The 15,046-nt window shown below is 50.8% G+C and overlaps 1 protein-coding gene across 1 annotated transcript in view; it reads right to left on the bottom strand.

Annotated features, from left to right (window-relative positions):
• Nucleotides 1-12,969: 12,969 nt before the first annotated feature.
• The window catches only part of CHCHD5 (coiled-coil-helix-coiled-coil-helix domain containing 5), a 3,419-nt gene continuing 1,342 nt past the window's right edge, over nucleotides 12,970-15,046 (bottom strand). The window contains exons 2-4 of the mRNA XM_019662899.1: nucleotides 14,873-15,013; nucleotides 14,610-14,775; nucleotides 12,970-13,128 (exon numbers count right to left, since the gene is read on the bottom strand). Coding sequence (XP_019518444.1) covers nucleotides 13,105-13,128; nucleotides 14,610-14,775; nucleotides 14,873-15,013 — 331 coding nt within the window. The 3' untranslated portion in view covers nucleotides 12,970-13,104. The remainder of the gene's footprint in view (nucleotides 13,129-14,609; nucleotides 14,776-14,872; nucleotides 15,014-15,046) is intronic.

Below are 15,046 nucleotides of genomic sequence, written 5' to 3'. Positions count from 1 at the left end.
AGCCCAGGTTTGTCATCTCAATTTCTTGATTGTGAGGTTTCTATACAAACAGAAGAGATGACTGAGTTTTGTACATTCACTGTTGAATCGGTCAGCGCTCTTTGCCCGGGCACCTCTGGCCACCTGGCTCCAAGGCAGGTTCCCTGGCCTGCCTCTCTCGGCTGCAGCCCTCTGCCAGGCGATGGGGACAGACGGGTGCCTGCAGACCCCAGTGCAGCTGCACAGCAAACGCGTCCCAGCCTCCCCAGGGCAGGTTCCCTCCAGGAGCTCAGCCAGGCAGTCAGCTCACAAGAAAGACCTGCATGACTGTCCAGCGTGATAAGAGAGGTTTGTGCACAACACCGCCCAGCCACAGGTGGGTGAGGAATGCTTTGTGAGGTGGGGTGGCTGCGGAAGGAAGGACAGGAGGGGCCAGACAGGACTGCAGAGTGCAGGCCCGGCTGTTGCTGCCCGGAGCTGCGGGCCACGACTTTGGGCTGACGGCGGAGCTGGGGGCCCTCCCTCCACGCAGCTTTGTCTTGATCCGATCCAGCTGGAAAGAGGCAAGGACAGCGTCTCTTTGCGCTTTGGGACCCCAGCTTCCCACCTGCCAGTCCCAACAAACACTTAGAAAAAAGAAAAGCAAGAGAAAATTTCAGGGTGCCTCCACCATAGTAAGTATTATTTCTTGTCACATCTTTTTCTGTGATGTATGTGTGTGAGCAAGTCTGTGTCAACTGGACTATATGTAAAAAATATTTCTTATGGAGGGTTGTGGTTAAAAAGTGTAAGAAATGTTATTTTAAGGGAAAACATCCATTCACCTCATATTAAACCCGAACGGTCAAGAACTGTATCTTGTTCCAGGGTAAAGAACAGCGAAACTCGGGGCCTGCCCTTGAGGAGCTCTGAAGCCCAGATGAAAGACTGTGACACTGTGACAGGATGTGAAAACCACCTGACAGAAGAGACACTTGACACTTGGTGGAGGGTACTGGAGCTCCCAAAGGAGGTGGCCTGTGGCCAGTCCTGCAGAGTGGCTGGGGAGCAAAGAGGAAGTGCTCCCACTGGGTGTGAGCCCAGAACTATGGGCCAGTGACATATAGGAGATGAAAAGACCAGAAGGGGCCAGATGGTGGCTTTATCCTGTGGGAGAAGAAGGACGATTTCTGATTTCTGCATCTCAAAAGGGGGTGCCAGCACCTTGAGAGCCAGTGTGGCCTTTGTCCTGGTTCAAGGATTTTTCGGCTTTATCTGAACATGGGTCCTGATGAAAACTTAGGATACTCTGGGGTTTTTTTCATGCTTCTGCCTTGCTGTCCAGCCAGGCCCAGCCTCCTTCCTCTCTTCTTTTCTCTCACTATTCCAGCTGCGGAGGGGACAGACAGGAAGGAGGTGCTCTCCCCAGCACCTGTCCTCACACCTGGGGGCAGCTGGCAAGGGGGTTAGAGATGCTGGGGGGGGGGCGGGGAAGGGGCTGGTTATGGCTCCATGCACAGGGCTGTCTTCCTAAACGTCCGCTGAGAGTGGAGATGGAAGGGACAGCAACGAAAGGGGCCACTGCCCTCCATTTCCCCTTCACACAGAAACGGTTTCTGTGTGTAGAACCTGAATAGTGTCTGCCTGTCCGAGTAATCTTTGAGCCCGTGATTGGGGACGGACTGGCAAATATCAAGTATCAACCTTGGGCCAACGTGTAGGGCTGGGGGTTCACCAAGCGCACCCAGCACAGTCACCCCGACTTTGAGCTCGTGAGTCTCCAAGCTACACGGGTGCCCTCGGTGTGGCCCAATCTCCTACAAAGGCTGGTGGTGGCCTTGGTTTCCACACACCAGGCTCCTTCCCACACCTGCTCCCAGTGGGTTCTGCTGCCTCAAATTCCTTCACCATTTTCCACAACTGAATCCCACCTACAAGATTCTGTTCGGACCCCATGTCCTGCAGGAAGCCAGCCCACAGGAGTGCTCAGACTCCCTCAAGTTTCTGCTGCCTGTGGACCTTTGTGAGTGACTTGGGGCTCATCCCATCCTTAGTTTCAGCTTCCTGGCTTTACGTGTTTAGCACTGAGATCGGAGTTTATCCTGGAACCCCAGGTCCCTAGCTCACACTCTGTGCCTGGCACAGAGTTGATTAGTGACAGGATCTCAGAACTGAGATCCAATACCCATTAGACACAAAATCTCAGCTGGTCCTGGCCACCTTCTTTAGCCTCACTAGGCACGACATCCTCTCCTAAAACTGGGGTAGAAAAGTCCCTGCTACTCAGAGATTTTGCAGAGGTTATATGAAACCATAGGAAAGTGTAGACACATAGTGAGGGGCCACTTTTTACTATCAGTAAGACAGACATCACAGAACATTCTTTTATTTGCTTATTTCTGTGTATATTCCAACTTAGGGTTTTCCCTATCCTTGTGAGATTTTTATTTATTTTTAAAACATAAACATTAAAATGGTTCCAAAAATCACGTCAAAACAAAAAGATATTTCAGAGAATGTCCCCTCGCTCCCTCTGCCTTCCCCGTTCTGTCCCCACCCTGTCCTGCAGGTAACCCATCTCATTTGTGTCTCTGTTTTTTTCTGCTTCTGTTTCTTTTTTCTTGAATAAACAGGTAAGTGTCCTTGTTTCCTCCTCTCCAGTGATATTCTTCAGACCGGATTTTTAAGACCCTAGTCACCTTTGCATACACTGCTTTGGGAGTTGTTGCAAGCAGGAACTCCGTGATGATGGGGTTAGTCACCTGAGAGTCAGCTGCCATCATAAACACTTGCCCCAGGACCCAAAGGTGTCCCTGTGACTGGTAATGGGGCCACAGCCCAGTTCCTGCTACTCGGGCTAAGACTAAAGCTTTGTGCCCCACCCCCCTAAGTTGGGCTGGCTGACCCTCCTGCAAGAGGATAGCTCCAGGCTGCCTAAGGCAAGATGGGGTTTTCACTGCATCCCTGGGACCTTCACACATGACTAGAAAAGTAGTCGTGTTTTTTAGCGCTTCTAGTTGTTATTTCTTAGGGAGATCTGAGGAGTGGAGGCTGACAGGCTCCTGGGGACTTCTTAGTGGGATGCCATCCTAAGGAGGAAAAGACCCAAGTAAATAAAGGTTACAGCCATGGGGGAGGCAGGCAGAGGAAGTGGGGCTCCACAGCAGAGCACTTGCTGGGACAGCGTGGCCGTGGCCGGAGTCGGGCTGCCCACAAGTCAGCTCAGAGGCTGGCTCAGGGCAAGGAACAGGACTGCCCTGTGCTCTGGAGGAGGCCGCTCTCTCCAAAGGGGTAGGTGGCCAAGGAAGGAAATGACACAACCCAGGGCTGGTCAGCAGCTGTGGGCAGGCCCATCTGGAGTCCAAGTCACCCCCACTGACTATAGCCCTGTGCCCCCAGGCACAGACACGAAGGAGACCGGATTCTGGGGAGAAGGGAGTGGGGGCCTGTCCTGGGCACCAGTTTCCTGTCCCTAAACCTTAGTTTTCCTGGCAGCCAGTGTCCCAACTCAGCATGTGGCCGTGTGTCATTTTCCTCACAGTTAGAGGAACAGTTGAATTCAGGAGCTTTTGCACAGGGCCTGTCTGTCCAGTTCACTGCAGCCCCTGGTGGCCACACCATCTCACCCTAAGTGGGCCTCATGGCTTTCGGGTCCCTGCTGCCCTAGAAGTTAAAATGGCAGCTCCTCGCCTAGCAACCCTCAGGTCCCTTCCAGGAGCTCACGCCTCCGAGACACAGATTCTGAACAGTGAGTACAAAAAGAAATGGGAAGAAAATGGCCCTCTGTCTCAGGGTCCTCCTAAGGGTGAGTGTGGCAGGCTGCCAAGGCCAGCACCTGCCCAGCAGGATCCACACCGCTCAGGGAGAATTCAAAACAGCCTCTGTGATGGCCTCCTAGTGTGTCCTGTCTCTTTGGGCATTGTGCCCAACCTTCAGTGGGCAGCAAGGGGCTCTGTGCCCACCTGTCCTGCCTCTGGCTAGCCACATGATGCTGTGCACAGCTGCCCTCTGCCAGGCAGGCACAGACGCTGCTGGGGATCGGAGGCAGCAGGAAAGTCACAGGGAAGAGGGTCCATGCAGTGGGGAAGGTGGAGATGCCATCTTTTGCGTTCCTGCCACCTTCCCGGCAGGCTTTGCGTCTCCTTGTGGTGACTCTAGTCTCTAGTTGGAAGTCTTCTCTGTATTTAACCAAAGTGAGTTTCCTGACATAAGATGTGACACAGTGATATGCTCAGTAAACATTTATTGGGTAAATAAGTAGGTTGGCAGTTACCAGCAGCAGAAACAGCCCCCACTTTGTTCAGGAGAATGATGGCCAGCTGTCTTTTCTGAAATTCCTCTAGCAGACGGAACCTTCTGCCAGGCTCTCCCAGCTCCAGGCCCAGGGGGCTCTGCTAATTCCTCTGATCCCTCCCCCGGAGATGCTAACAAATCCCATCATAGCCAGTTCACAGCGCCTCCCTTCTCTCTAAATATGTCCTCTGTGCCCCTTTTGGACACCTGGTCCTCATCAGCCTTTAGGTCATTGGATGTAGACAGTCTCCCCTTCTAGCAGCAGCCAAGGGCCTGTCTCTCTTTCCCCTTAAGTAGTGGCTATTTACTTGACACTTGCAAATTAGCGGGGGTCAGTTGGAGGGGTGGAAACTTCTGGTTTCCAGGAGGGACCTCTGGGACCCCCAGGGTTAGCCTGGCTCAGTAAACAGAGGTGTCTCCAGGGCTGTCTCAGGCCGTCAAAGCTCTACCCAGCCAATTGGGGACCCACACGTGTGTGCTCCTTAGGGTTTCTCCTTTTATGCCCATTTCCCATACAGCTTGTTTTTCCTAATCAATAATAGGGATGTACCTTTTTTTTTTTTTGGTGAGCTAAGTAAAATATGTAGTGTTAAAAGGAAAATAGGCATATTAAACATTTAAGAGTGTGAGCAAAAGTCTAGTGAATCAGCAGAGCTCCCAGGAGCTGGGTGAAATGAGGCCTTTACAGGTGGAGGGAGCAGGACGAGCAAGTTGCACAAGGTAAAAAAGCAGACTGGTTAGGGCAAGATCTCTTCTTCACGGGACAGCAGGGGTCCATTAGGCAGGTTGCTGTATGCTGATCAGGGCATTCCTGGTTGAAGGGTTTGAGATTCCATTTCTGGAATTAAGTCATGAATTTTTAGTCTGGTATCATGGGGTTTAGCATGACTTACTCCATTTTAGGCCTATTGTCTTGTTTTTAACAATTGGGAGGAAAAGTTCAAAGGGCTGAACAGAGTCAGTAAAAAGTATGCCCACCCCCACTCATTCCCCACTTTTCTGCCCCCAGAAAGTCTGCTGCCTCTTTCTTCTGGATTCTTGTAGGCACAGTGTTAGAAACGCATGCTCCCTGGTGCTGGGGGCTGGCTCCGTCTGACCAGGTAGGGCTGTGGCTGTATCTGAGGCTCAGCTGGAGAGCCCCGAAGCAGGTGTTGGGGTCGGGGCTGCTCAGCTTCATTTCTCTTGGGTCGAACTTTATGAATATTTTTCTGGCTTTAATTAAATGTTGCTGGAATACTCCATCCACATCAGTAATTGTCAAGGTGGGCTCGGTGGGCGGCCTCACCTGGGAGCTTGGCTGAAATGCAGATCCTCAGGCCCCAGCAGAGTCCTGAGGGATGAGGGGCTCCAGGGTCCTCAGCAACGACCCTGCAGAAACACTCTAGCCGTCCACATGCCTCCTAGCTCTTCTCCCAGCCCACATTTTCTAGTCTCATGGATGTTTAAAAATCTTTTCCAAATTAAATGCTAGACCACGGATGCAGGTTATATGTTAGGAAGTAAATGATAAATTTTGCAGTTCAATTATTTGAAAATAAGGATCAAGTCATTTGATCCTCTGGGCCTTAGACGATCCAGTGTGTCATGTAAGATTATTCATTCAGCAAATGACCTAGTCCCAAGTTCCTGTCCATAGATTCTGTGCAATTAGGAAAGGACACATTTTGGAAATAAATGAGGAGTAATTAGGGCCGGCCGAGTGGCGCGTTGGTTAGGAGTTGGCTTGGAACACCAGTTCTGAGCAGCAGGAGTCCGGCTCAGATCCCACATGTGGGCCAGTGACGCTGCACCCTCTACAGCTAAGATGGTGAACAACAGCTCGACCTGGAGCTGGGCTGCCGTGAGTCGCCGGCCACGGTGTGGGCTGCAGTGGGGCTGGCCAGCAGCTGGCATGTGCTTTCGTGAGCTGCTGTAAGTGGCCGTCCAATGGCCGGCAAGCGACTGCCTCACCCGGGAAGAACACAATGATAATACCAATATGGACCAGTGAAGCGACGTCCTCCGCAACTAGACTGAAGAACAAAAGGGCAGCGACTTGTCTGTTCCCGATTCCCCAACCCTGTTTCCTTCCCCCAATTCCCTAATAAAATCTTTTTAAAAAAATGAGGAGTAATTAAAAGTAGAACAATGAGTTACTAAGATACTGATAAATAGTAATGCATATTCTAGACCTCTTCCCACTTTTCAGAAGAGGACAATCCTGATGGCTATCCGGCCGCATTCCAGGCAGCGGGGGAAGCTCTTGCTGTAACGCTTATCATGCCTGTGCAATTGGCTTTAATGTACAGAGGAGCAAACAGGCTTAGGACCTTGAGCATCTGGCCTGATAAACACCCAAAGAGAGGAGTGGAGCGGCCTGCTTCACACACGTTTGTGGGCACGGGGACCTCTCTCAGCCTCATCACTGAAGCCTGGGATTCGTGACAGGAAAGGATCAGGGGCCAGAGTCCATCCCACCAACCAGAGGAATGAGGTCTATGGTAGGAATGGCCCACTGGAGTCCTCCTACAGCCACAGTAATAACCTAAGACCAATTCTGTGCCTCTGGGGACACTGCAGAAATTAGTGCCTTCAAGGGCTGCTGACTTCCACCTTTGTATCTCTTGGTCTGTTCAGATGGCAGAAAAGGTGGACAGTGCTAAAACAAGGGTGAGTGATGAGGGTGAGTAACTGCACTCTGGGAGGGCGTGGGTCTGCCTGCCACACCCATAGCACTTCCACAGCTACAGGAAGCACCCACACAGAGGGGACTGCACAGGGCGTGGGCAGCAGGGGTGGGGGCCGGGGGCCACCTTACAATTCTGCCTCCCTCTTAAGGCACGGCTCCAGCCCTGCACGGGTGCAACCACCATCCACAACTCTGTCATTTGGCCCCTTATGTTTTGGTGTCACCCTGCACAGGGACCTCAGGGGCCTGACACCTCTGACTACTCATGCTATCTCCCTCCATATAAGTTACACGGTCTCATCTAGAAAAGAGCTCCATCTCACTTACTGGAGAGCACGTCTGCCAAGCCCTGCCTGTGTTTGACCATGGGCAGCTCTACCGGCCATGCTAGTGCTCGGAGCCTGCTGGCCACATGCCAGGAGGGTCCTGGGCCTGCCAAGGGAGACGAAAGTGTCCACCAACTGCAGGATGTAGCCAATGTGTCCAGTGGGCGCTGGGGACAGACACTGGGACTGGATTCTTCTTGCTGCATCGAGTGACACAGAACATGAGGCTAAGTCTGCTGATTTGTGCCAAGGAGAGGGACATGGCACTGATGCTCACGCAGGCTTATAGAGCGGTGGCCCACACGTGAATACAGCTGCCATGGCAAATGTGGATGGAGGGGTCAGGAGGCTCAGAGAAGTGGGCGTGCTAGGATAGGCCATTGAGGTCAGAGCACCAAGCAGCGGCTGTTGTCCCCAGGGAGACCCTGAGAGCATCCTATCTACCCAAGTAGCACAGATAGGCACACAGTCATCCCCCCTTATCTGGGTTTCATTTTCTGAGGTTTCAGCTACCCATCATCAACCGCGATCCTAGAACATTTAACAGAAAATCCAATAAATAAACGGTTCATAAGTTTTAAAATATGTGTTCTGCGCAGCATGGTGAAACCTTGCCAGCCCACTCCGTATGGAAACAGCCAGAAAAAGGACTCTTTAGTGGTCTTGCCCAGGGTGTGACTCCCATCCCTGGTTCAGGTCAAGGAGGGGTTGGGGTGGAATTAGGGCCCCTGAGAGCAAGTCTGGGTTAGGTTAAAATTATATATGTATATGGTTTTGCGAGCAGAAGTAAAATGTTTACAGGCATTGCATTCAGATACCACATAATAAGGCTGGCTGGGCTCCCTTTAAGGACAAGCTCTAGGGATCTGTGTTCATCTGATACTGCCCCCCCCAGGTCAGACTTGGCCAGAGACCTTGAAAAGAAAGGGGTACTTCTGTGAGCCTTTTGGCCCAAGACCCAACTTCCTCCCTGCCAGGGGCCCTGATCCCACTGCAGTGTTTGCACTTAAGGTAGAACCTCCTCCCAGTCACTGCATACAGAACGCCTGCTCCTTCTCACCCCAAGCTAAGCAGGGATCGCCAGCCTCTTCCTGTCCTACCACCCGTGGCCCCTTAATTCCCCTTCACTCCCTGGAATCCTTGACCAGGCCTGTAGGCCGTGCCAACCTGCCCTGAGGTACTGATGTGACTCAGAGCACACAAGGCAGATGCTCCAGGGCTGCCCACCTCCCTCTGATGGAACATTCTAACCTTTCTTCCTGGACACAGCTTCTTGCTCTATTTCGGGTCTGAGTAATCCTTCAGGCAGCCCTGGGTCAGGAGTTGTGACGACCAGGCAAGTCTCTGGTTATTTAACCACCTCAGGTCTCCTCCTGTGTATCGTCTTTCGTCATCACTTGTGGACAGGTATTTGCCTTCCTCCCCTATGCCGATCATGGTGCCAGCACTGAGAACATGAGCTGATGTCTAGATCCACAGCTAACTTCTCGCCAGGACAGGACATATACAGTGTCCTGAGACGAAGACAGTGTCAGGGGTTCCCAACAGCACCCCAGATCCAGCAATTTACTAGGACGACTCCCCATTATGGTTTATGACAGTAAAAAGATACAACACAGTCAACAAAGGGAAAAGTTGCATGGAACACTGTCCAGAGGAAACCATGCTGTCCCACAGGAGTCACAAAGGATGCACTTAATGTCTCCAGCCACGAATTGTGACAACAGGCGTAAAAATGGTGCAAAATGAGGACTGCACCCTCCACCACCCACAACCAGTCAAGTCCTGCCTTCCTCTCCTAGCAGCGTAACAAACCTGCCCCACGAACCTTACGAACAAACTATATTTACTTACATTAAAATTGTTATTAGGTCCATGGATGTGTTTCCTTTTGATTTTTTTTTTTGTATCTATGAAACTGCTCAGGTGTCGGGTTCGGATAAATCTTAACTTTTCCCATTAAAATTAATGGAAATATTTTTTCATATGTGGGCTTGTCACTTAGCAGCAGGGTTTTCAGGAATAAATTAGTCACTAAGCGAAGTACAGGTATAAATTTAAAAGAAAGGTGCAACTATCTAGGCGACAGCAACAAAAGGACAAATATTAAAATATCAATCAACCCAAGACTAACATATAAACCAAAAAAGTAAAGGTTTTCAAAGAACATGTGAAGCAAACATGATTCAAAATAATTAGAAATAAAATGAAAGCCAAAAATACCCTTAAGACAGAGAACCTTAAATTACCTAAAACTAAGTTTATCACTAATTTTTAAAGTACAACGCATAAATTGTTGCAGAAAGCCTTCAAACAACAGAGTGTAAGAACCTGTGTCCTCTCTGTTCCCAATGCACCCAGCACAAATAGCTAGGATTGTGTCATCAACTTTCTTCCCAAGAGGGTCTCCGTAACCCTCTGAACAAATGTTTCAGGTCCCCATTTCCACCTTCCCCTGCCAACGTGAGACTTCATCAGCGTTTTTAGTTTCTGCCAATCTGAAGGGCCCAAACCCTCACTGGTACCTACATTTCTCTGATGGCAGGCAGGTGGCGTCCTTCTGCTTCCCTCTTGTGAACGTCCTGTGTATCACAGAGGCTTCGCTGCTGTAACAGTGACCGCATTGTCTCAGCGTCTTACAGCATCTCACTCTTTATCACTTCACAGAGAGCTCTGCTCAGTTACCTTCTCCGGACCAGCCTGCAAGGGCGTCCCCATCCAAGACAGGCTGCCGCTATACACAGTAGACAAGAAACACAGAAGGCCCAGCCAAGCCATGCCTGACACTGAAGACATGTGTTTGGATATGGCATCTCAAACTGCTTACCTTCTATTGGCTGAAGTGTCACAGCCAGCCCGGACTGTGGGTCGGGGAAGTGTCCCCCTCTAACAGAGTGAATGATGCACATGGGATGTTAACACTGATAACAGGAAACAGGATTATTATGGACTAGACTGTCCCATTTTTCTATTGAATCCTTTGTTCCTTTTTGATTTGTAGGATTGCTCTACACATTCTGGATTTATTCTTTTGTCTCTTATACATAGTACATGTTTTTTCCTAGTCAGTCCCCTCTCTTGTAAACTTGTAAGCTTGTTTGCTATGCAAAATTTTAAAATTTTGATGTAAACAAGTTTACTCACCTTTTTCTTACACATTTTTTATGTTAGATTTTCTTGCCTTAATGAAATAAACAATTCCTGTTTTCTTTCAATATATGAATTGTTCTATATTTAGCTCTTCAATCTATCTGGAACATTCTTTTTCAAAAATATTTGTTTTCCAACACCATTATTGGACAGTTAGTTCCTTTTCCACTGATTTAAAATGCCTCTTCTATTGTAAGTTAAATTTACATGTATAAATGGGTGCCCCCCCCCATCCCGATAGCGATTCTCTTTCATTCCATCAACTTGTTTTCTGGTCTATGCTGATACCACCTTATTCTAGGGGTGGCGCTCCACACCATGTCCTGATATCAGAGTGACAGATGTCCCTTCATTCTTCTCTGTCAAAAATGTTTTGGCTGTTCTTGCACATTAAAAAAAAAAGAATCTAAATGAAATTGAGAATAGGTGTATTGTATTACTTATTAATATGCTGTTAATATCTTTTCGTTGTAATGACTGCATTGTATTCCACCACACAGGTGCACCAACATTTATCGACTTCCACTACATCACTTCCTTTCCCACAATTATAAGCCACAATGTGATGAAACACTTGTAGCTCAATCTTTGCTGATTTTACAAGTGTTTTTCTTATGATGAATTTCTAGACAGCGAACTGCTAGGTTAAGGTTATTGATATTTTTCTTGCAGACATGCTTTCCCAATTTACAGCGTTCCCTGTTCTTGTCTTTCATGACACTGACATCTGATGACTGATGGGGTTAGTGTATAAACAGCCTCCCCCGAGTGGGAAGCAGGTCGACTCCACTGTGCTCAGGGAACCACACTGTTGCCCGTGGTGACAGCTGCTTGACAACGTGCATGCTGCTTTCTGTCCCTGTCTCAGTGCCCACTGGGGTCTGGGTCCTCTCCCAAACCCTCGCGTCTAAGTCTATTCTGGGGAACCAAGGATTATGATTTGAGCACAAATGACACATTAACAAAACTGACCATATGCCCAGTCATCAAGACTCAACATTTTGCAAGAGATTGAAACCATGTAAAACATATTCCCAACCCAACTGCAATTAGGCAAGATAACTAGAAAAATCCCCATGTTCATAAATTAAGAAATGTAATTTTCAACCTCTAAATATTCAGGGAATCCATGAAAAAAGCAAATAGCAAGCCACACTCTGGGAAATCCATGTGTATGCAGAAAATTAGTGAGCTAAACATTCATGTCAAAATTGCAGAAAACAGGAAATTAGACCCAAAGAAAGTAGGTAATACAGACGAGAACTAAGTTAAAAGCAAATGCACAAAATAGTTATCACCAAAACCCAAGCAGATCCTGTGCAAAGGTCCATGAACTTGATAAAACCCTGCCTGTCAGTCAAGGCTGATGAAGAGGAGGAGGGTATACATAATCAGTGTCAGGAACAAAAAAGGGACTGTCATTAGATTCCATAGACCCTAGAAAGACAATCACGACATTCTGAACAAACTTGTGGCAATCTGAAAATTCGGATCATGTGAACAACTCTTGAAAACACACAATTTACCAACACAGACCCTCCACCCCGATGGCCTCAGGACTTGCCTTGACCCACAGTGTATGGCACAGGCTCGGGGTGTCCATTCTGCTCCCTGAACCCGAAGCCACTCACACGGAGCCAGTCCAGCCAACTGGATGCTCTGATGGGGGGTCTTGCCCCAGTGTTATCGTACTTCAGAAGCCACTCAGGCAAATGGGGTTGGCTAGAAGCACAGAAACCGGAGGGCTCAGTCCACAGCCCAAGGAAACGAGCTGGGGACAGAAACCAGCAGGACCTCACAGCCTTTAAGGGACCACAGGACTGACCAGCAGTGTCCGCCCTGACCACTTGGACTTCCACCTCGCTCCCACACATCTGATAGCTGCCATTGCCTCAAAGATGGTCCCCAGGAAACCCTGGCTTACTTTCTAAGCCAGAGTGTAGGCCTCAGGTTTCAAACCTGAGGAGTTGGGAGAGGGGTGCAGCCCCGGGAATGCTGGGACCCTTCCCATAGACCTGCCCCTGTTGGGGGAACCTGTGATCATCAGCTGTGCCCATGGAAGTTGTCACTCGAGCAAGGCCGGGAAGAAGCTGTGGCAGCCATGGCTGCGCAGGTCCATTCGTGCTCTTCTGTGTGCTGAGCGCTGTCATCTGACCCCCTCTGCTCAGGGCAGGGGCCGCTCGACCCCACAGAGCAGGCTGAGTGCTAGACAGTTGGGCCCACAAAAACAGCCCTTGGTGACACACGGGGGCTGAGGGATATCCTGTGCAGTCTCCCAGAAGTCCCCATCGGGACTGGGCCCCCGTTTCCCAGTCTATTGCTTGACTGCTCTGAACTCGGGAGGAAAATGTATGACCCTAAGCTTCAAGACACTTAAAAAATGGGCAAGTGCTGGTGTGGTGAGAGGAAAGGCCTGTCACATGTCGGTGCAGGAGACAGGAGATGGCCGCTGGCAGAGTTAACAAGGGGAGGGGCAGGCCCTTCCTTGCACACTCGGTGACACTGGGCACAGAGGATGGGTTTCTGCCCAGCCAGCTGTCCAGGGCCCGCAGGGGCTAAAGGCATGACTCAGAGCCCAGTGTACAGAGTCTTTATTTAGTTTTGAGTCCCGACGTCCAGGGTCCTCAGGACAACACCTGGCCACTCTCCAGGGCTGGGGGCACCAAGTGGCCAATCACTCCTGTCGTTTTCCTAAGGTCCAAAGTGTCCTCAGGAGGCAGGAAGTGGCTGTGTCTGTGAAAAAACATGTCAATGTCTAGTAGCTCCCGCTCTGTGGCCAGCCCTGGGACCCCGAGGGGAGGCTGAGGAGACACAGCAGAGGCTGTCCCTGCAGAGTGCATGGTCTGGAGGGACAGGGTGTCAGGTGACCACCTCAGCCACCTGCCACATGAACACGAGATGCAGTGAAGTGTCACTTCACTTCACGGGGGCAGGGAAGGCAGCTCTGCTGTTGTGTCTGCCACCACTACAGGGATCAGGCACCAGCAACGGATGTGGCAGGCACAACTCTGACAGACAACACATGAACAAAAGTATGTCAACTGACAATGTCCAAGAAGAAAGTAAGTTACACAAAAAGGTGTGTGGGGCTCAGGGATACTTCACGCATCGGCCACATGAACAGACAAGAGATAGGGACAGAGTGGGAAGGACAACTGGCTCTAAGGTGGGAAGGTGGGGTCTTTACTCTCAGACGCCAAACACCTTGAAAGAAACGTCACCAACGTGATGAGGGAACAACAGGCGGTCGTTGCCAAATGTTTCCTGAGAAGAATGGAGGCCCTGCCTGTCAGTGGCTCTTGGGGCCTGAGGCTCTCCCTTGTCCCTGCCTCACAAATCATGACTGCTGGGCCAGGGATAGAGCTCCTCTGAAGCACATGGGAGGGCAGTGACACTGAGCCATGGTGAGGGGGCTCGGGGACATAGGCCCTTGGGGAAGTTTGCTGAGGTGACATCTAAGCAGGGATAGGAGGGGCAGTCTAACCGCAGGAGACACATCCCTGGGGCTGGGCCGCAGGGCTTGAGGCCAGAAGGGGAGAGGGGACCACAGGAGCTGAGACCTGGCCTGTGGAAGAGTTTTCAGGTCAAGCAGAACATGCTCACACTTCCTCAGGGGCACTCTGGGACCATTAGAGGACAAACTGGCTGAAAGGGGTGAGAAGAAAATGGAGGCTCAAGAGGAGACGGGGTGTCACTGGGGCTGGTAAATACGTGATGTTTGCCTCTAGAGCTCACTGTGCTTGCTATAAACAGCCAAACCTGGGCTCTCAACTTTTTTGCCAATATGGCCCCAAGGGGTCTTTTTGGACATTTATTTTAAACTGCGCCATCCATGACATTTCAATGCCTTAGATACACTGCACCTGTGTCTGTGCTGGAGACAATAAAAACAGTGGGACCATCACCCCATGCTCAGCCCCTGCTGGGACTGATGAGGGGCCCGGGGAAGGCAGGCGAGGTGACAAAGGGAGCTGATCGGTCTCCTGGGAGGACAAGAGAGACAGCCTGGACCTGGAGTTTTGCTCAGTGAGGACAGGAAGCCACTGCTGAGCTTCATGTAAAGGAGTGCTGTTACTAGTTCTCAGTTCTTAGGCGCTCTCTAGCCTCTGTACCCAGGCAGGTATCTGGGGACTTGAGCAGGTGGCAGGACTAAAGCCGAGACTGTGTACCCGTCCACGCGGGCAGGTGGGGTTGTGGGTGACCCTGGTCTCTACCTGAATGGCTGCAGGAGGGCGCTGTGGCGGCACCTGCTCGGCACACTGCAGGAAGCGGCGCACTTGCTCTGCACACTTGCCCGCAGACGCCTCGTTCTGCCGCAGACACTCCTCGAAGGCCTCGAAGGGCTCGGCGCAGGCCTGGCGGATCTGACGGATGATGGGGCTGCCGGGAGGGCACCTCTGGTGTCCAGGCTTCCACCGAGCTGCCTGTCCCCCCCGCACTGCCCCCCCACCCCCACCCCGCACTGTCCCGAACTCACTGGGAAGATGTGCACCGCGCGATGCTCATCTTGAAGTGGTGACAGTCCCGCTGCCAGGACTCAGGCTTGGCCGCAACACACTGGCCATACTGGTCCAGTTCCCGGCCGCAGTAGCGGGCAGTGACCTCCAGGGCCGCCTGCCTGCAGGACATGGTGGGGAAGGGGGTTGTGACC

The sequence above is a fragment of the Hipposideros armiger genome, unplaced genomic scaffold (assembly GCF_001890085.2).
Source record: "Hipposideros armiger isolate ML-2016 unplaced genomic scaffold, ASM189008v1 scaffold_382, whole genome shotgun sequence".
Classification (NCBI taxonomy): domain Eukaryota; kingdom Metazoa; phylum Chordata; class Mammalia; order Chiroptera; family Hipposideridae; genus Hipposideros; species Hipposideros armiger.
The sequence above is the reverse complement of the archived record's forward strand: the minus strand, read 5'-3'. Positions and strand labels throughout refer to the sequence as shown.